This window comes from Euleptes europaea, chromosome 3 (genome assembly GCF_029931775.1).
Source record: "Euleptes europaea isolate rEulEur1 chromosome 3, rEulEur1.hap1, whole genome shotgun sequence".
Classification (NCBI taxonomy): Eukaryota; Metazoa; Chordata; class Lepidosauria; order Squamata; family Sphaerodactylidae; genus Euleptes; species Euleptes europaea.
The window spans coordinates 1178000-1194963 of NC_079314.1; the positions used below are offsets into that span (position 1 = coordinate 1178000).

General features: G+C 48.2%; 1 protein-coding gene across 1 annotated transcript; it reads left to right on the plus strand.

Moving 5' to 3' along the window:
* The first annotated feature begins 8466 nt into the window (after nucleotides 1-8466).
* On the plus strand, nucleotides 8467-14363 carry ZNF574 (zinc finger protein 574). Its single transcript, XM_056847710.1, has 2 exons — nucleotides 8467-8484; nucleotides 11578-14363. Exon 2 carries the CDS (start codon nucleotides 11595-11597, stop codon nucleotides 14253-14255), a length of 2661 nt encoding a protein of 886 aa, XP_056703688.1. The 5' UTR covers nucleotides 8467-8484; nucleotides 11578-11594; the 3' UTR covers nucleotides 14256-14363.
* Nucleotides 14364-16964: the final 2601 nt, after the last annotated feature.

The following is a 16964-nucleotide window of genomic DNA, read 5'->3' on the forward strand; positions in this document are numbered from 1 at the left end:
GCTTTGAGACTTTTCCCCTGCATTACAAAAACACAATGGAATCGGCCTTCCCCAACCTAATCACCACAAACTGTTGTCTGTGGAGTTCTCTGTTCAGTGTAATCCCATGTAAGCGGCATCTAGTGTAATTGAATACATAATGGTCCAGATGTTTTATGTAATCCAATTGGGCGACAGCAATCTCCTGGCTGCGTTTCCGAGGCTGCTTTCGAAATATCACCATGGAAGAAAGGAAGTAAATGTTTACCAGGTAAAGTAAAGGTAACAATATATTCAGCATGAGACTACCAAATAGGAAAAAATATCAGGAGGTGCTTTTTCTTTTGATATTGTACTGCAGTCCTTGCTAAAGCAGGGTCTTCTGAAGTTCTCCCAAATTATAGGGCATGGAATAAACTAGAAGGGCCTTTTGGCTGTGTTGGATTCACATGACAGCTCAGCTGAGGTGTACCATCCCACAAATCCAGTTCTATTATAAAATGGGAATATGATTTCCCATCTGTATTGTAATAATATTGTAGCATGGCAACTACGGTTGGCTTTAAGGGCAGGTGACTGCTTGGATTGTCAGGATTGGGGGCACCAGGTCCTGTTTGCTCTTAACATGACTGTGCAACTCTGCTCATCAGTAGAAACAAATAGGACCAACTATGGGGCTGTGGCTCGGTGGTAAAGCATCTGCTTGTCATGCAGAAGGTCCCAGGTTCAATCCCCGGCATCTCCAGTTAAAGCAGTGGTTCCCAACCTTTTTTTGACCAGGGACCACTAGGACTTTTTTGTTCAGTGCAGGGACCCCAAGGTTCAAAATAAAAATTCTGAGAATTTGAAAATAAACATTAATCATAACTGTTAGTTAAACATTAAACTTAGAATAATATTTGAATATATATTTTTATAATAGAGAACTTTTAATTGAAAATATTAATTTATTATGGCTTTATAACTTTGTTTCACGGACCTTAATTTAGTTCTCGCGGACCCCTGGGGGTCCATGGACCCCTGGTTGGGAACCAGTGAGTTAAAGGGACTAGGCAAGTAGGCAATGCGAAAGACCCCTGCCTGAGACCCTGGAGAGCCGCTGCCAGTCTGAGTAGACAATGCTGACTTTGATGGACCAAGGGTCTGACTCAGTGTAAGGCAGCTTCATGTGTTAAATATATTCATCCTCTTGTAATCCCGACAACATGGGTCTGTGCTGACCAGCCTTGTATGGGCTTTAAAAAAATGCAGGGAAATTAGCATTATTGAAACAGCCTATGATGTATTTGTGTATTGGCCGAGATAAAAAATTAATAAAGATCTTGGGGTTGTACTGGACAGCTCAATGCAAATGTCGCTTGACAGTGTGCAGCAGGGGTGAGAAAGGCAAACTCCACTTTGGGGATTGTTAGGAAAGGAACTGACAATAAACAGCCAATATTGTAATGCCCTTGTACAGAGCACAGGTACCACCTGCCTTTGGAATACTGGGTACAGTTCTGGTCATCGTGTCTCAAAAAGGATATTGCAGAGATGGAAAAAGTACAGAAGAGGGAAACCAAGATGATCAAGGGCTTGGAGCACCTTTCCTATGAGGAAAGGCTAAAGAGCCTGAGACTGAGTTTAGGGCCTTTTATGCACATGTTTGTTTCCATTGGATATGCTGCTCTCTCGATGCACAGTATTTGAAGTCGAATTCTCAAATCACTCTGCACAGGGGTCTGAAACTGACCAACACTTGCTGTGAAACAGACCAAATAAGCAGCCTCACAGGTCATAGAATCACAGAGTTGGAAGGGACCACCAGGGTCATCTAGTACAGCCCCCTGCACAATGAAGGAAATTCACAACTACCTCCCCCCCACACACACCCAGTGACCCCCTACTCCATGCCCGAAGATGGCCAAGATGCCCTCCCTCTCATGAACTGCCTATGGTAATAGAATCAGCATTGCTGACAGATGGCCATCTAGCCTCTGCGTAAAAACCTCCAGGGAAGGAGCACTTACCACCTCCCAAAGACATTTGTTCCACTGAGGAACTGCTCTAACTTAGAAAATTCTTCCGAATGTAGACAGAAACTCTTTTGATTTAATTTCAACCCGTCAGTTTGACCTTCTGGGGCAAGAGAAAAACAGCTAGGCACCATCTACATGACAGTCCTTCAAGTACCTGAAGATGGTTATCATATCCCCTTAGTCTTCTCAGGCTAAACATACTCAGCTCTTCAGCCTTTCCTCATAGGACTTGGTCTCCAGACCCCTCACCATCTTTGTTGCCCTCCTCTGGACACGTTCCAGCTTGTCTACATCTTTCTGAAATTGTGGTGCCCAAAACTAAACACAATACTCTAGGTGAGGACTAACCAGAGCCGAGTAAAACAATACAATCACTTCGTTTGATCTGGACACTATACTTCTGTTGATGCAGACCAAGATTGCATTTGCCTTTTTAGCTACCGCATTACACTGCTGACTCATGTTCAGTGTTTGGTCTACTAAGACCCCAAGATCCTTTTCGCACACACTACTGCTAACACAAGTCTCCCCCATCCTATAATTATGCATTTGATTTTTCCTACCTAAATGCGGAACTTTACATTTATCTCTGTTGAAATGCATTTTATTGGTTTTAGCCCAATTCTCCAGCCTGTCAAGATCATCCTGTATCCTGGCTCTGTCTTCTACCATATTTGCTACCCCTCCCAATTTAGTATCATCTGCAAATTAAATAAGTATCCGCACTATTCCTTCATCCAAATCATTTATAAAGATATTGAACAACACAGGGCCCAGGACAGATCCCTGAGGCACTCCACTACTCACTCCTCTCCAAGTGGATGAGGAACCATTAACAAGCACTCTTTTGGTGTGATCTGTCAACCAATTACAGATCCACCTAACAGTAACAGGATCTAGATCACATTTTCCCAATTTGACAACAAGAATATTATGGGGAACCTTATCAAAAGCCTTACTGAAATCTAGATAAACTATGTCTACTGCAGTCGTTCGTAATTATTTGAGCATTCTCGCTAGTCACAAACAAAAAAACCTGTTCTATCAGACTGAGGTCTGAAACTGACCAACACTCGCTGTGAAACTGACCAATAATTATTTCAGCATTCTTGCTAGTTGCAAACAACAAAAATTGTTCCATCAGTCTGAGGTCTAAACTGACCAACACTCGCTGTGAAACTGACCAAGCAGCCTCATAGTATCCCAACTTTGAGGGGAGAGGTTGGATGAGGGGGAAAGACAAGTGGGAGGAAGAAGCAAGAATGCATGTGGGGAGAAAACCCTGAACTGGCAAGTTTGCACAGGACCAGCTTTCAATTTGGGATCGAGGCAGACATTAAACTTGGGGTAAATCAGCATCCACAAATTGCAGGGGAAACGCGAGGGGAGAGCGAGGCGACGTCTAAAGGTAGGAAAATACATTCATAATGAAAACAAAGCCGCAAAGTACTTGGGGCTTGACAGTGACAGAAACAATGTGTGCATAAAAGGCCAATAAAAAAGTCAGAGAGGAACAATGACAGAGGTTTATAAAATTATTCATGGGGCAGAGAGAATGGGTAAAGAGCTTTTTCTCCCTCGCCCATAATACTAGAACTCAAGAGCACCCAGTTGAGGGGCAACAGCTATGGGGCAGACAAAAGGAAATACTTCTTTAATCAGTGAGTACTTAAATTGTGGAATTCACTGCGAGTGAATGGCTTTAAAAGGGGCTTAGGCAGATTCATGTAGAAGTCCATCAATGACTACTAGCCATGGTGAGTAAAGGAAACCTCCATATTCAAAGACAGTAAACTTCTGAATACATGTGTTAGGAGGCAGTATCAGAGAGGGCCTTAGACTCTATGCAGTTTATTGGCCCTTCAAGGCAACATGTTGGCCAGTACAAAACAGGATGTTGGCCACTGCTCTGATCCAGCACAGCTCTTCTTATGCTGTTAGGATTTTGATATTGACATCATAACCGGACTGAGAATCATGGCCCTGACCTGGATGGCCCAGGCTAGCCTGATCATGTCAGATCTCAGAAGCTATGCAGGGTCGGTCTTGGTTAGTACTTGGATGGGAATACCAGGGTTGTTATGCAGAGGAAGGCAATGGCAAACTACTTCTGTTATTCTCTTGCCTGGAAAACCCTAATGGGTTGCAATAAATCGGCTATGATTTGACGGCACTTGAAACACACAAACTGAACATAATGAAATTAGTATCAACTCCAGATTAACTCATTATTTATATAGGGCAGGTGTAAATTATGGGTTGCATCCAGCCAGCTTTTTCACTTTCACCCAATTTCCCTCATCACTACAACCCCAGCTACGTGGCTTTTGTACATAGAGGTACTCTAGGATTGCTAATTCCAGGTTGAGGAATTCCTGGAAATTTCAGGGTGAAGCCTGGGGAGGGACCTCAGCTGGTTATAAAGCCAAAGAGTCCACCCTCTGAAGCAGCCATTTTATCCAGGGGAACAGATCTCTGTAGTCTGGAAATCAGTTGTAATTCAAGATCTTCAGGCCCCACTTGGAGGTTGGTAATACATAGCATTTTTTTAGGCAGTCAAAGGAAATCTCCTGCTTCCTTTTTCACCAGCAGAAAAGCTGGTTAAATCCACCTTACTGTGTACAGATTGTCCATCAAAGTTCTGAAATGAAGGGTATATTACAATTTAAATATGAAGCATTCAAAAATAAATAGATAGGGGAGCAGTGAAGGTGTGCTCCATACTTATGGGCCCTGTTAGGTCCAGGGGGTAGTGTTGCAAACTCCAGCCTGGGAAGTTCCTGGAGATATGGGGAGGATGGGGGTGGGGGGCAATCTATGATATACCGTAATGTTTGTCCTCTGACACTGTCATTTTCTCCAGGGGAACTGCTCTCTATGGTCTAGAGATCAGTTGTAATTCCAGGAGAACTCCAGGCCCCACTGGGAGGCTGGCAATTGTAATCCAGGGCCAAAACTTTGATGCAGGCTAAAGTCACAAGAAAGAGAGCCCAATGGCTGAGAGGCAATTTCTCCTTCTTTTTGTGAATCCAAGGCAAAAAAAAAAAAAAAAAAAAAAACTCCAGACAACAGGCTTACTTAAATCCCACCATGGCTACAGCAACTGCCTCCTGATGATATCAGTATTATCCCCACCATAATCCAAAATATATTTCCCTAATTCTGACATAATTAGGGATGCCAGCTCTGGGTTGGGAAATACCTGGAGATTTGGGGGGGCGGAGCCAGAGGAGGGCAGGGTTTGGGATGGGGGAGAGACTTCAATGCCATAGAGCCCAATTGCCAAAGCGGCCATTTTCACCAGGTGAACTGATCTCTATCGATAATTCACAGTGGGTAGCCATGTTAGTCTGTTTGCAGTAGTCAAAAAGGGCAAGAGTCCAGTAGCACCTTAAAGACTAACAAAAATATTTTCTGGTAGGGTATGAGCTTTCGTGAGCCACAGCCGACTTCTTCAGATACAGCTAGAATGTGAATCCAACGGTCTTTAAGTAGAGGAACAGTATGTAAATGTGAATAGCAGGCTTGATTGGATTAGGTGTGAGAAGGCCAGAATGATACCCAGGCACAACTTACAAGATAAGCCCAGAGAGAATGACAACAGAACACCTCTGGTTGTCACTTATAGCTCCCAACTAAAACCAGTCCAACGTATTATTAAGGACCTACAACCAATGCTGGATTGTGACACTTCCCTTGCTGAAGCACTGGGGGGATGTCCCTTTCTTGCTTACAGACAGCCGGCTAACCTAAAACAACTTCTCACCCATGATGATAAACTACTTAACAAGAACATGGACTCTGGCACCAAGGCCTGCAACAAACCAAGGTGCCAACTTTGCCCTCATATAGATTCTAGGAACACCATCTCTGGACCCACCAATGTCAGCCATACTATCTCAGGTTCATATTCCTGCTCATCTTCTAATGTGATTTATGCCATCACATGCCAGCAATGCCCTTCCACAATCTACATTGGACAAACAGGTCAGTCTCTTAGACAAAGATTAAATGGACATAAGTCTGACATCAGAAACCACAATATTCAAAAACCAGTGGGTGAACATTTCAACCTTCCAGGACATTCTGTTGCAGATTTAAGAGGAGCAGTTCTCTTACAAAGGAATTTCAAAGGGAGATTGGAAAGAGAAACTGCTGAATTACAGTTGATATTCAAACTAAAGTCAATGCATTTACCTGGGCTGAATAAAGACCTTGCATTCATGGCCCATTACCAATGCTGATTTCTCCACACCCATCTCTCCCCTGGACATCACAGACTCTTTTGCATATCACACCTAATCCCATCAAGCCTGCTATTCACATTTACATACTGTTCCTCTACTTAAAGACCGATGGATTCACATTCTAGCTGTATCTGAAGAAGTGAGCCTGTGGCTCACGAAAGCTCAGACCCTACCAGAAAATATTTTTGTTAGTCTTTAAGGTGCTACTGGACTCTGGCCCTTTTTGATCTCTATCGGTTGGGGATCAGTTGCAAAAGCAGATCTCCAGCTAGTACCTGGAGGCTGGGAACCCCAGACATAATGGGTGTATATGGATGCACATAAACAGGGCAAGACATGAAGCGTTTAGCAGCATGTATGTGCGTATACACACAAGAGAACAGTTCATGTCTATTTACACGTGTGAGTGACTAGGGTTGCCAATACCCTGGCAACTCCTGGGGAAGGCAGGGTTTGGGGAGGGACCGCAGCAGGGCACAATGGGGCAGGGTCCACCCTCCAAAACTGCCCCTTTCCCCAGGGGTCGAGTGCCGTCAAGGGCAGGGCGGCCCTGTGAATCCGCGTCCTCCAAAAAGTCCCCTCACTAACAGCCTCGCTCAGGCCTTGCAAACTGAGGGCCGCGGCTTCCTTTATGGAGTCCGTCCACCCCATGTTGGGTCTTCCTCTTTTCCTGCTGCTGCCTTCAGCTTTTCCCAGCATTATTGTATCTATACATACGCAAATTTCATAGACTCGTAAGCACAGCCATTCAGACATGCCTGGTGAAGTAACCGTGGAAACCCCCCCGCCCTCTTTCCTACGGCCCTTCAGCACTGACAGTTTGGTTTGATCCAACGTCCATTCCCTCTCTTGTCCCCCCCCTTTTTGAACCTTCGCCAGTTGGTACAGCCCAGCCGGCCGGTTCCCTCGCTTTTCCTCCCGCCCACTTCCTCTCTACGGCCAGCGCAGCCTCGCTTCGGGTAGTGGCTGACGTCACTGTGAAACCGCCCTATCAAGATCCCGAAGGGTTCGGGCAGAAGCCCACGCGTCGAGCAGAGACGAGCGCGCCGATTGGGCGAGTTGCCCAGTAAGGCGCTTCCGGATTGGCCGGGGCGCGTAATCCAATAGAGTGACGGTTTGTTCTGGGGGGAGGTGAGAGAGAAGGCTGGGCTGTGGGGGACAGAAGGGAGGAAAAGGTGAGGGGAGGGGGGACTGTGGGAGAGCGCCCCTAGTGCAGGGGGGAGCCCAAGGCGGGACCTGGGGGGCAGAACCCCCCCATGCGGGGCCGCGGCGGAGGGAGGCCCCCTCCCCACTCACACCCGCTACGAGGGTGGGGGAGGGGACCTCGACCGCCCAGTGCAAGGTAGGGGTGGGGGGAGGGGCAGAGTTTCCACCCCTCCCTTGTCTGCAGCCGTGTGGGGAGCTGCCCCCCATGAAGAAGTGAAGGGGGGAGGGCGATGCATTTGTGCAATGGAGGAGGGGCGGGGCGGGGCGGGGCGGGGGTGAGGTCAGGAGGTTCCGCCGGCAAAGTAGGCTTTTGCCACAATAAGCGTACTAACATTTCTGATGCCAAAAGACTCTTCGTTGCTCTGATGGATTTAGGTTTGCCAACTCCGCCTTGGGGGAAATTCCTGGAGCTTTGGTGATGAGGGTTGCAGAGAGCAGTTTGGGGAGGGACCTCAGTGGGGGTAATGCTCTAAGGTCTCCTTTCCAAGGCTGCGGTTTCCTGCAGGGGGGCTGATTGCTGTAATTCTGGGGGATCTTCAGGCCCTACCTGGAATTTGGCAATCCTGTTTGACGGTGGAGATGCAGCCGGTTCTTGATAAGCAAGGTGAAAGGAAAGAGGCTTCCTGAAGCAAAGGGTAACCGGGCCCATCTCTGCTACCTGTGCGGAAGGGGTACCTTCTTAAGTGCAGGAAGAAGGAAATGTGAACTAGAGACTCTGTCCCTTAAAAAAAGAAAGAAATGTGGGTCTATGGGTTACTGAGGTGGGGCAGCCAAGGATTGAGGATGTTCTTCCCTATTATAGTGGGGCAACCTGAAAAAAGGGGGGTATAAGTCCCGTGGTGAGTTACAGTTTTACAATCTTCCCTATTTTCTAATTAGCATGGCCTGTTAAAAATATAGAATTTTAAGGTTTTTTTCCAGAATTTCTGAAAGGATTCTTTTTTGCAGGATGTTGTGCTGAAACAGGCCATATTGGATGTGACTTTAGGACTGCAAGCCCTTCTGGGGCTGCTTGCTGGCTTTGAGCCTGGAAGGTATGTGAAAGAAACCAGATCCACTCTCAACGCGGAGGCAATAGAGCATGTGGAGTGAGAGTCCAAAGGCTGCTGGTAGTGCATTGGATAAAAATAAAAAAGAGAGAAATTAAATGTACTTAAAATTGTGCTAAACTGTCAGCTACGCTTTCTTTTAAACTTTTTTAAAATAACAAAGCACTAACACTTGAATAATGTCGTAAAACTAAATCTGTGACCCACTGTCAAAACACGTTGCATTAATATTTGCTATGTGAAATACCAAGCAATGTGGCAGCATACGTATCTTGAACTCTAGCATGATAGATAGGAGATGGTGGATCCTATGCTATATCTATAAATGTGGGAAATTATGTACACTTATGAGTCTGCCTTGCCAACAATGTTTATTTTACACCTCTCTCTGTCTCTTTTGTGCCATCAAGTTGCAGCTGACTTATGACAACCCCATGGTGTTTTCAAGGCAGGAGATGTTCAGGGGTGGTTTGCAATTGCCAGCCTCTGTGGAACAAACCTGGACTTCTTTAGTGGTCTCCCATCCAAATACTAACCAGGACAGACCCTGCTTAGCTTCCAAGATTGGGCTAGCCTGGGTTATGCAGGTCAGGGCTCACATCTCATAGATAAAGTCAGTTACTTTCAGCTCATGCTTCTGCAAAAGTTCTGGGCATTTAAACTTTAGGGCTGGGTAAACTTTCGGAAGAGCCTTGTGCTAGCCCAGGAGAATTTTAGATTTGTTCCATCTGATCAGCTGACATTCCCCCCTCCTGCCATCACCATATCACAAGCTATTTTTGGAAATCCCCTTAATTTCAGGACATTTTGCCCCAGTGTCTACATATATTGAATGTTTTTTGCCATTTTGCTGTCTGCCTAGCGAGTTTGAAAAGATATTTGTGGGGCATTTCACATTCTACTTTAAATTATTCCGGATGCTGAACTTAAATGTGGTTCGCAAATGCGACTCTCTGACTCCAGTTCATTTAAATTTATTTATTTCGATATTTATACCTGCTTTCCTCTGCAGTGTTGGGGTGGGGACCCAGAGTGGCATACAAGAGTGCTCCCCCTCTATTCTTTATACTTGCAACAATATCCCTGTGAGGTAGGTCAAGCTGAGAGAGAGTGACCGGTCTATGGTCATCCTGCTAACTTCCATAGCAGAGTAGGGATTCAAACCTGGGTCTTCCAGTTTGATACTGTCGCTGCTGCAGCATGCTGATTTTCTATGATTAAATTGCCACAACTCTTTCTTACCACTTATTTGTATCCTGCTTTTCTTCCGAGGAGCTCAGAGTAGTGCACGCAGTTCTCCCTCCTCCATTTTCTCCTCCACAGTGCTATGGGGCAGTTGGATTAGGGTTGTGGCGCATGGTTTTTAAACACTTCTTTTTGGGCTTTTCCCAACTTAAATGGTCTTCCCCCTCCCAAATATTTGCCCTACAATATTTGCCCTATATTTGCCCTACAAAGGAACAACTATTGGTACCATTGAATTCAAAAGGCGGGGGGGGGGGGGTGCAGTTTAATTTTTAAAATCTTCCCCTTCCCAGCTATTACTTAAAAACAACAACAACTAGGAAATCTTGTTAATGGATCTCCTGTGTAGTTTGACCCCTGATGCAACAGAGAGAGTTGACAGAACCCAGTTAGCTTCACAGCTGGGTGAGGATTTCAACGTAATTCCCCAGTTCTGTCCTTATAGTTTAACCTCTGCATCACACTGGCGCTCTGTCAGATGGCACACTGATCCTTGGGGAGGTGGAGTATCCCATTTTTAACTCTTTCAAGGTGAAAGCAATCTCAGTGGGAGGTTTGCAAGTGGCAGAGAGGTGAGGAAGCTGCCCATTTCACTGTCTGTTAGTTTTGAACCACGTGGTGTGGGATGGGGAATGAATGTGGTGGCCGAGGGCACTGAAGGATTATTAACAGCTTGCCCAGCCAATTCAGTTTGTAAGGGTCAAAACTTGAAAGAAGGACACTCGCGGCTCAAAGTGTCACATGTTGAGTAGCCGGCTGGTAGAGTGACTAAGAGAAGACATTAAAATGACCTCTTTGGCCATCTCCCTCCCCCTCCCCCAGGACTTTCAAGTAAAAATCCCCCACATTGAAGCATCACACTGCGAAAGAGTAAACTGCTGCATAAAACAATCTATCCCATTTTTATTGTGTCCTTCCTTCAAGGAGCTCAGGGAAACATGTATAGATTTCTACCCCCCCCCAACCTCACAGGGTTGTTGTGAGGATAAAAGAGGTTAAATTGAACGAGGGGGGCACAAGTGGCGTAAAGTCACTCGAGTGAGCATTTATGGCCCTGTATGTTTGTCAACCTTGCTGATGTAAATCTTACCTTTCCTGTTTCTTCCTGAAGTCGGGAAACCCGCAAATGGCTGTTATCCCTCTTGCTTCCTCCCACACAGGCTAACTGGGGCTGCTGCTCAGTCCGAGCTGTTTAATTGCGCCACTTCTATAAATTGAGTCATTACATAAACTTGAAGCTGAAGTTTTGGTTTCGTCGATGTCCTTGCATGTCATTGCAGCCGCTCTCAGAAGTGGCCTCCCCTTGTGTGAAAGAGGAGAACTTCTGAGAAGGCACATACGGATGTGGATAGGCTTGTATTGAAAAGCATTCTTTTAAAGGCCTGTTGTATTTATTAGCCGCTGTTTTCCTTATGGAGCTCATAAAACACATAGAATAAAATACGTTAAAAACATAAAACTCTCAAAATCACAGTTTAGGACTGCTAGTAACTTAACCAAATGCAGTCCTAAATAAAACTGTCTTCTACTGTCTCGTTAAGAATGAAAGTGAGGGGGCTGGGTGCACCTCCCTTGGGGAGGTTGTTCCATAATTGTGGGGCTGCGACCAAAAAGGCCCTGTCTTGTGTAGCCACCAAATGAGCTTCTTTGATTGATGGGAGATTCAGGAGGGCCTCTCTTTTTGTGATCCTAATTCCCAGGCAGGAACATATGGGAAATTTATAGGAGTGTGCCTTTTTAAATCAGAAGGTGATTTTATTGCTCTAAAGGTTGTTGCCCCAGTCTAGCCCATCCGGCTTCTTAACTTCTTCTCTCCCACAATCTCCCCAGCAGGCCTGGAGCTTCTTTCCATGATGGCAGAGCAAGGGGAGGAGACGCTGGTGTATGTGGAGCACCGCTACGTCTGCTCAGAATGCAGTCAGCAGTTCAGCTCCTTGGAAGAAGCACTGGTCCATCAGCAGAGCCACATGTGCCCCCAGGAGCAACAGTATGAAGTGGTGGGGCTGGCGGAGGCTGGGCTGGTGGCAGGCGGCGAAGCTGGCCTCTATCAGACTGTGACTGTGCAGGAGAGCCAGTACCAGTGCTTGGAATGCGGGCAGATCCTCCTGTCTCCAGGGCAGTTGTTGGAACACCAAGAGATGCACCTCAAGATGGTGACCCAGGAGCCGGAGCCCTTGGTGAAACCAATCAGTTCCAGTCAGATCCACTATGAGTGCATCGAGTGCAAAGCCCTGTTCACCAGTCAAGATGTGTGGCTCGCCCACCGGCAGACTCACCGCAAGCCTCCCGAGCCCCCAGCCCCTCCTCAGAGCCGGGCACTGGTAAACCTGGAGCACTCGTACCGTAAGCCAGAAGACGGGGTGGATTCCGGCGGCACCGTGCAGCTTTTGCTGTACGAGTGCAGCGAGTGTTTCCAGCTGTTCCAGTCGACCACAGACTTCCTGGAGCATCAGGCCACGCATCAAGCGGTCGCCCTGTCGTCTGTGCCGCGAGCCAGGGAGCAGGCCACCATCCGCCCCGCGGAGATGAAGGAACTGCCACCGCCGCCGCCGTTGAGCTTGGTGGGGGTGCACAACGGGGCGGTGCCCCCGCCGGCTCCGCCCAGTGTCACAGCCACCGACCACAGTTACGAGCTGAAGAACAACCCCGGGGAGCAGCCCCCCCGTAAAGCCAAGCAGCCAACCAAGGAGCACGGGTGCTCTGAGTGCGAGCAGATCTTCCCCTCTGCTCACAAGCTCCAGCTGCACATGAGGAGCCATCGGCAGGGTGCCTTCAAATGTCCACTGTGCAGCAAGGTGCTGCCGTCCCCAGGGGCGCTCGAGAAGCATCGAGAAGAGCATAGCGGGGAATCACGCTTCCTGTGTGTGGACTGCGGTCTGGGTTTCGGGACTGAGGCCGTGCTGTTATCCCACCGGCGCTCTCACTCATCCAACCCCCTCTACCGCTGCACTTGCGGGAAAACCTTCATCAACATGACCAAGTTCCTCTACCATCGCCGCTCCCACAGCTCCAATTCAACACAGTCCCACGAGTTGCCTGAATCTCCTCTGGAGGAGCAGCCTTTTGAGGAGGAGCCGCCTGAGGCCCCCCAACCACCTGAGGAGCAGCAAGAGGTGGTCCCGCTGGCTATCATCTGCTCGGTGGACAACGCTGCCACCACCCTGGTGGACAGCATTGCCGTGGAGCAAAAACCAGAGGAGTTCCAGTGCCAGTTGTGCAGCAGCACCTTCCCCAAGCAGGCGCAGCTGTCGCGCCATCAGCGCTTTGCCCACAAGATGGAGCGACGCCACAAGTGTCTGACCTGTGGCAAGATGTTCAAAAAGAAGTCCCACATGCGCAACCACCTCCTGACCCACACAGGGGAGAGGCCATACCACTGCAAGGAGTGCGGCAAGAGCTTCAACTCCCCGGCCAACCTGCAGCGCCACCGCCTGACACACACAGGTGAGCGTCCGTACCGCTGTGACATATGCCAGAAATGCTTCACACAGTCATCCACCTTGCAGCAGCATCTCCTGGTGCATAGCCGCCATTACCCATACAAATGTCAGGAGTGTGGCAGTGTCTTCCACCGGCCCTACCGCTTGCTCATGCACCGTTACCACCACACCGGGGAATATCCCTACAAGTGCCAGACTTGCGGGCGCTCCTTCTTGCTTCGCCGCCTGCTGGAGGTCCACCAGCTGAGCCACACGGGCCAGCAGCCGCATCGTTGCACGTCTGGCTGTGGAGCAGCCTTCGTCACTGCTGAGCAGCTGAAGGAGCACAAATGTGGCAAGATGAGCCGTCACTTCGAGTGCTCCGTCTGCGGCAAGAAGGTCGGCTCGACTGCGCAGCTGAGAGCCCACGAGCGCCTGCATGGGGACATCCAACCCCCCGAAGGGGCAGAAGAGGACCCCCCCATGCTTGAACCGCCCCCACCCCGGCCACGCCGCCCGACCTGCCCCAAGACGTTTGAGTGCGGCGACTGCAAGAAACTGTTTAGCACAGAGACGTCGCTTCAGGTCCACCGCCGCATCCACACCGGCGAGCGCCCTTATCCTTGCCTGGATTGCGGGAAGGCCTTCCGGCAGTCCACGCACCTCAAAGACCACCGCCGCCTGCACACGGGGGAGAAGCCCTTCAAATGTAACGATTGTGGGAAGGCCTTCACCATCGCTGTCCGTCTGGCTGAGCACAAGCGCATACACACCGGGGAGCGCCCGTATCACTGCGACGCTTGTGGCAAGGCGTACCGCTCTTTCTCCAACCTCTGGAAGCACCGCAAGATGCATCAGCAGCAGCGCCTGCAACACGAGCAAGAAGTCATGGCAGAGGCTGTAGCTGCGGCTGCGGCAGCCGCTGCGGCAGCAGCAACATCGTCAGCGTCGGCTAGCGAGCAGGTCTACGGAAACACCGTTACCATTATGGAGACCATCCCAGTGGTGGAGACCATCGAAATCTATCCAACCGAAGGGGGTGTTCACTTTGAGAATATCCAGGTGGAGAACGTCCAGATTGGGGGGGTTTGAGTTGGGCTGGGGGAGTAAGGAAGGGCAGCTGATCACACTCTGTGGACTGGGAGCTGCTGTTCTCTGGCTCCCCCTTATGGGGTTCAGGTGTAGCTGCAACAACTTATACCCCCTAACCTCTCCTTCTTCAGCTTTTACCTGTTCTCCCTTTCCTGTCCACATCCTGGCTGTTTCTGGAATGTGGGCACATCGTCCTTCCTTCCAGGATCTATAGATGGACTGGGTGCCATTCTTTCCTCCGGCCCTCCCCCTCCTGCAGGGCAGCAGCTTGGGCACTCCCTGCCACCGTGGTCGCTGCCGTTGACCAGGTCTTTCCCTGTTCAGTTGTATGAAATGTGGCTTTTCTTTTATGACTCGGGTTACCCCAGGAATGCCCACCACTAGCAGCCTCCTCCATGGCTGATCCTTAAGGCGAAATTTTCTTTCTTTCTTTCTTTTGTTTGTTTGTTTAATAGAGAGCTTTTGGGAGCTGACTCCCCTGCCAGGGTACCATCTGGATTGTAAATACCTCTCTCTTGACTGGATTTCTCCTTTACCTTGCGGGATTCTCTCCCTGTTTGCTGTTGGTCCCCGTCTCCCAGTCATCTTCCTGTGGCCCCATAACAGCATCATTTGATTGGTTTCACGCTAACTGGATTCCTTCCTATGGCAGCGGAAGGCGTTTTTTGTTATTTCGTATTAAAATTAAAACAGAAATCGAAGCACTCCTAACTTCTGAAGTGTGGTTCTTCTTCTTTGGTGGCGGGTGGGGGGGGGAGTTGGAGATTGTGATAAAAATACTGGAGCAGGCTGGATTGTGAGAGAGGCTCTAGACCAGGGGTGTCAAACATAACGCCTGTGGGCTGACTCCAGCTCCTTGAGAGCTCTTATCTGGCCAGCTGAGGCAGCCACCGCCTCCAGTCCCAATCTGGGCTGGCGAGGCCTGGTCCGACCAAGTGACAAAAGTCATGTCCAGACCTTGTAACAAATGAGTTTGACACCCCTGCTCCAGACCAACTGATAAGAGTTTTTTAGTTGATCTGCTGTCCGCCATTTTAATATGTTCAAAATAAACTTGCTGGGATAGCACCACAAGGACTGATAGGGCAGATTAGTCAGTTTTAACATCTCTGCAACTAAAAAAAAATCAAGTGCCCTTGATCTAATTTTAAAGCTAATTATTTTTAATACCTACCTCTCCCACCATCTTAGAAAGGTCATCTCTTTTGCATCAGGGGTCAAAAGACACAGGAGATCCATTAACAAGATTTCCTAGTTGTTGTTTTTTTAAGTAATACCGGGAGGGGGGAGATTTTTAAAAATTTAAACTGTTCCCCCCTGCCTCTTGAATAAAATAGTACCAATAGTTGTTCCTCTATAGTGCAAATACAGTTTTGGTAGGTGGAAGAACTATCTAAGTTGGGGAAAGACCAGAATGAAGTGTTTAAAACCCCCATGCCACAACCCTGATCCAACTGCCCCCCATTCCCCCACCTGGGGGGTGACATTGATTATAGATCTGCCTCCTGTGGTTTGGTTATAAGATGGTTCCTGCTTCCGCAGATGCGTATATAATCTTAACCCCGTCCCTAAAGCATTTTTATTTATTTTATTTGTATCCCACCTCAATGTGAAGCTGCTCACATTGTTCTGTCCTCCATTTTATCCTCACAACAACCCTGTGAGGTAGGTTAGTCGGAGAGCGTGTAGCTGTCCCAAGGTGACCCAGCAAGCTTCCGTAGCAGATAGGGGATTTGAACCTGAGTTTCCCAGCTCCTAGTCTGACACTTAACTGCCGCACCATACCACATTTTCATATGGAAACTGTATGCAGATTTAATTATTTAAAACTTGTGCCATTTATTGACTTTCTTACATTGGATGATGAGCCCTCAATTGAGCATATTCCTCTCCAGGGGTGGTACACAAACATGAGCACATGATGTTTCCTTACACTGAATCACACTCTTAGTCCATCAAGATCAGTATTCCCTACTCAAACTGGCAGAGGCTTTCCAGGGTGTCAGGCTGAGGTCTTTCACATCACCTATTGCCTGGTCCTTTTAACTGGAGATACCAGCGATTGAACCCGGGACCTTCTGCATGCAAAGCAGATGCTCTGGCACTGAGCCACGGCCCCCTTCATGGTACCTTTGCCTCATTAGATCTAGTTATCTCTGGAAATTCCTACCATGCCCTGTTTGAAGGAAAAGCCATTTATGAGTGTTTCTTTGCTGCTTTGTATCGCAATAATACCAGAATAGTCAAGACAGCCTCTGCCTTTAAGTCTCTGCATGATAAAATGCAATGGGACCCCACTGGGAAGCCATAGCCGAGTGCAGGAGCATAGCACTTTGCATGTGCAAGGTCCCAGTCATATTTACAGCAGTAAGGATCTTGAGTAACAGACTGGGGGAGACCATGCACAGCCTGAGACCCGTTGTATGTCGGACTGGAATGATGCTTCTAAACATCTGGATGCTCGCAAGGCAGGAGCACATGCGGGGTTTTTTGCTCTCATGGTGTCCTGTTTAAACTGGACCCCTACCTGTGCAAACAGTTTATGTGCAGGTAGCAACCCCAGCTTAAATGAGGTGCTGCACGGATGCGAAATCTCCCCAGCGAGTCCTTTTTGCCTTGCTGGCATTGCGTTTAAATCAGGCCCAAAATGCACAGACTATGGCAGTTCCTGTGTCTGTGTGCTTGGGTGTTATCCCTGACTATTCTGTT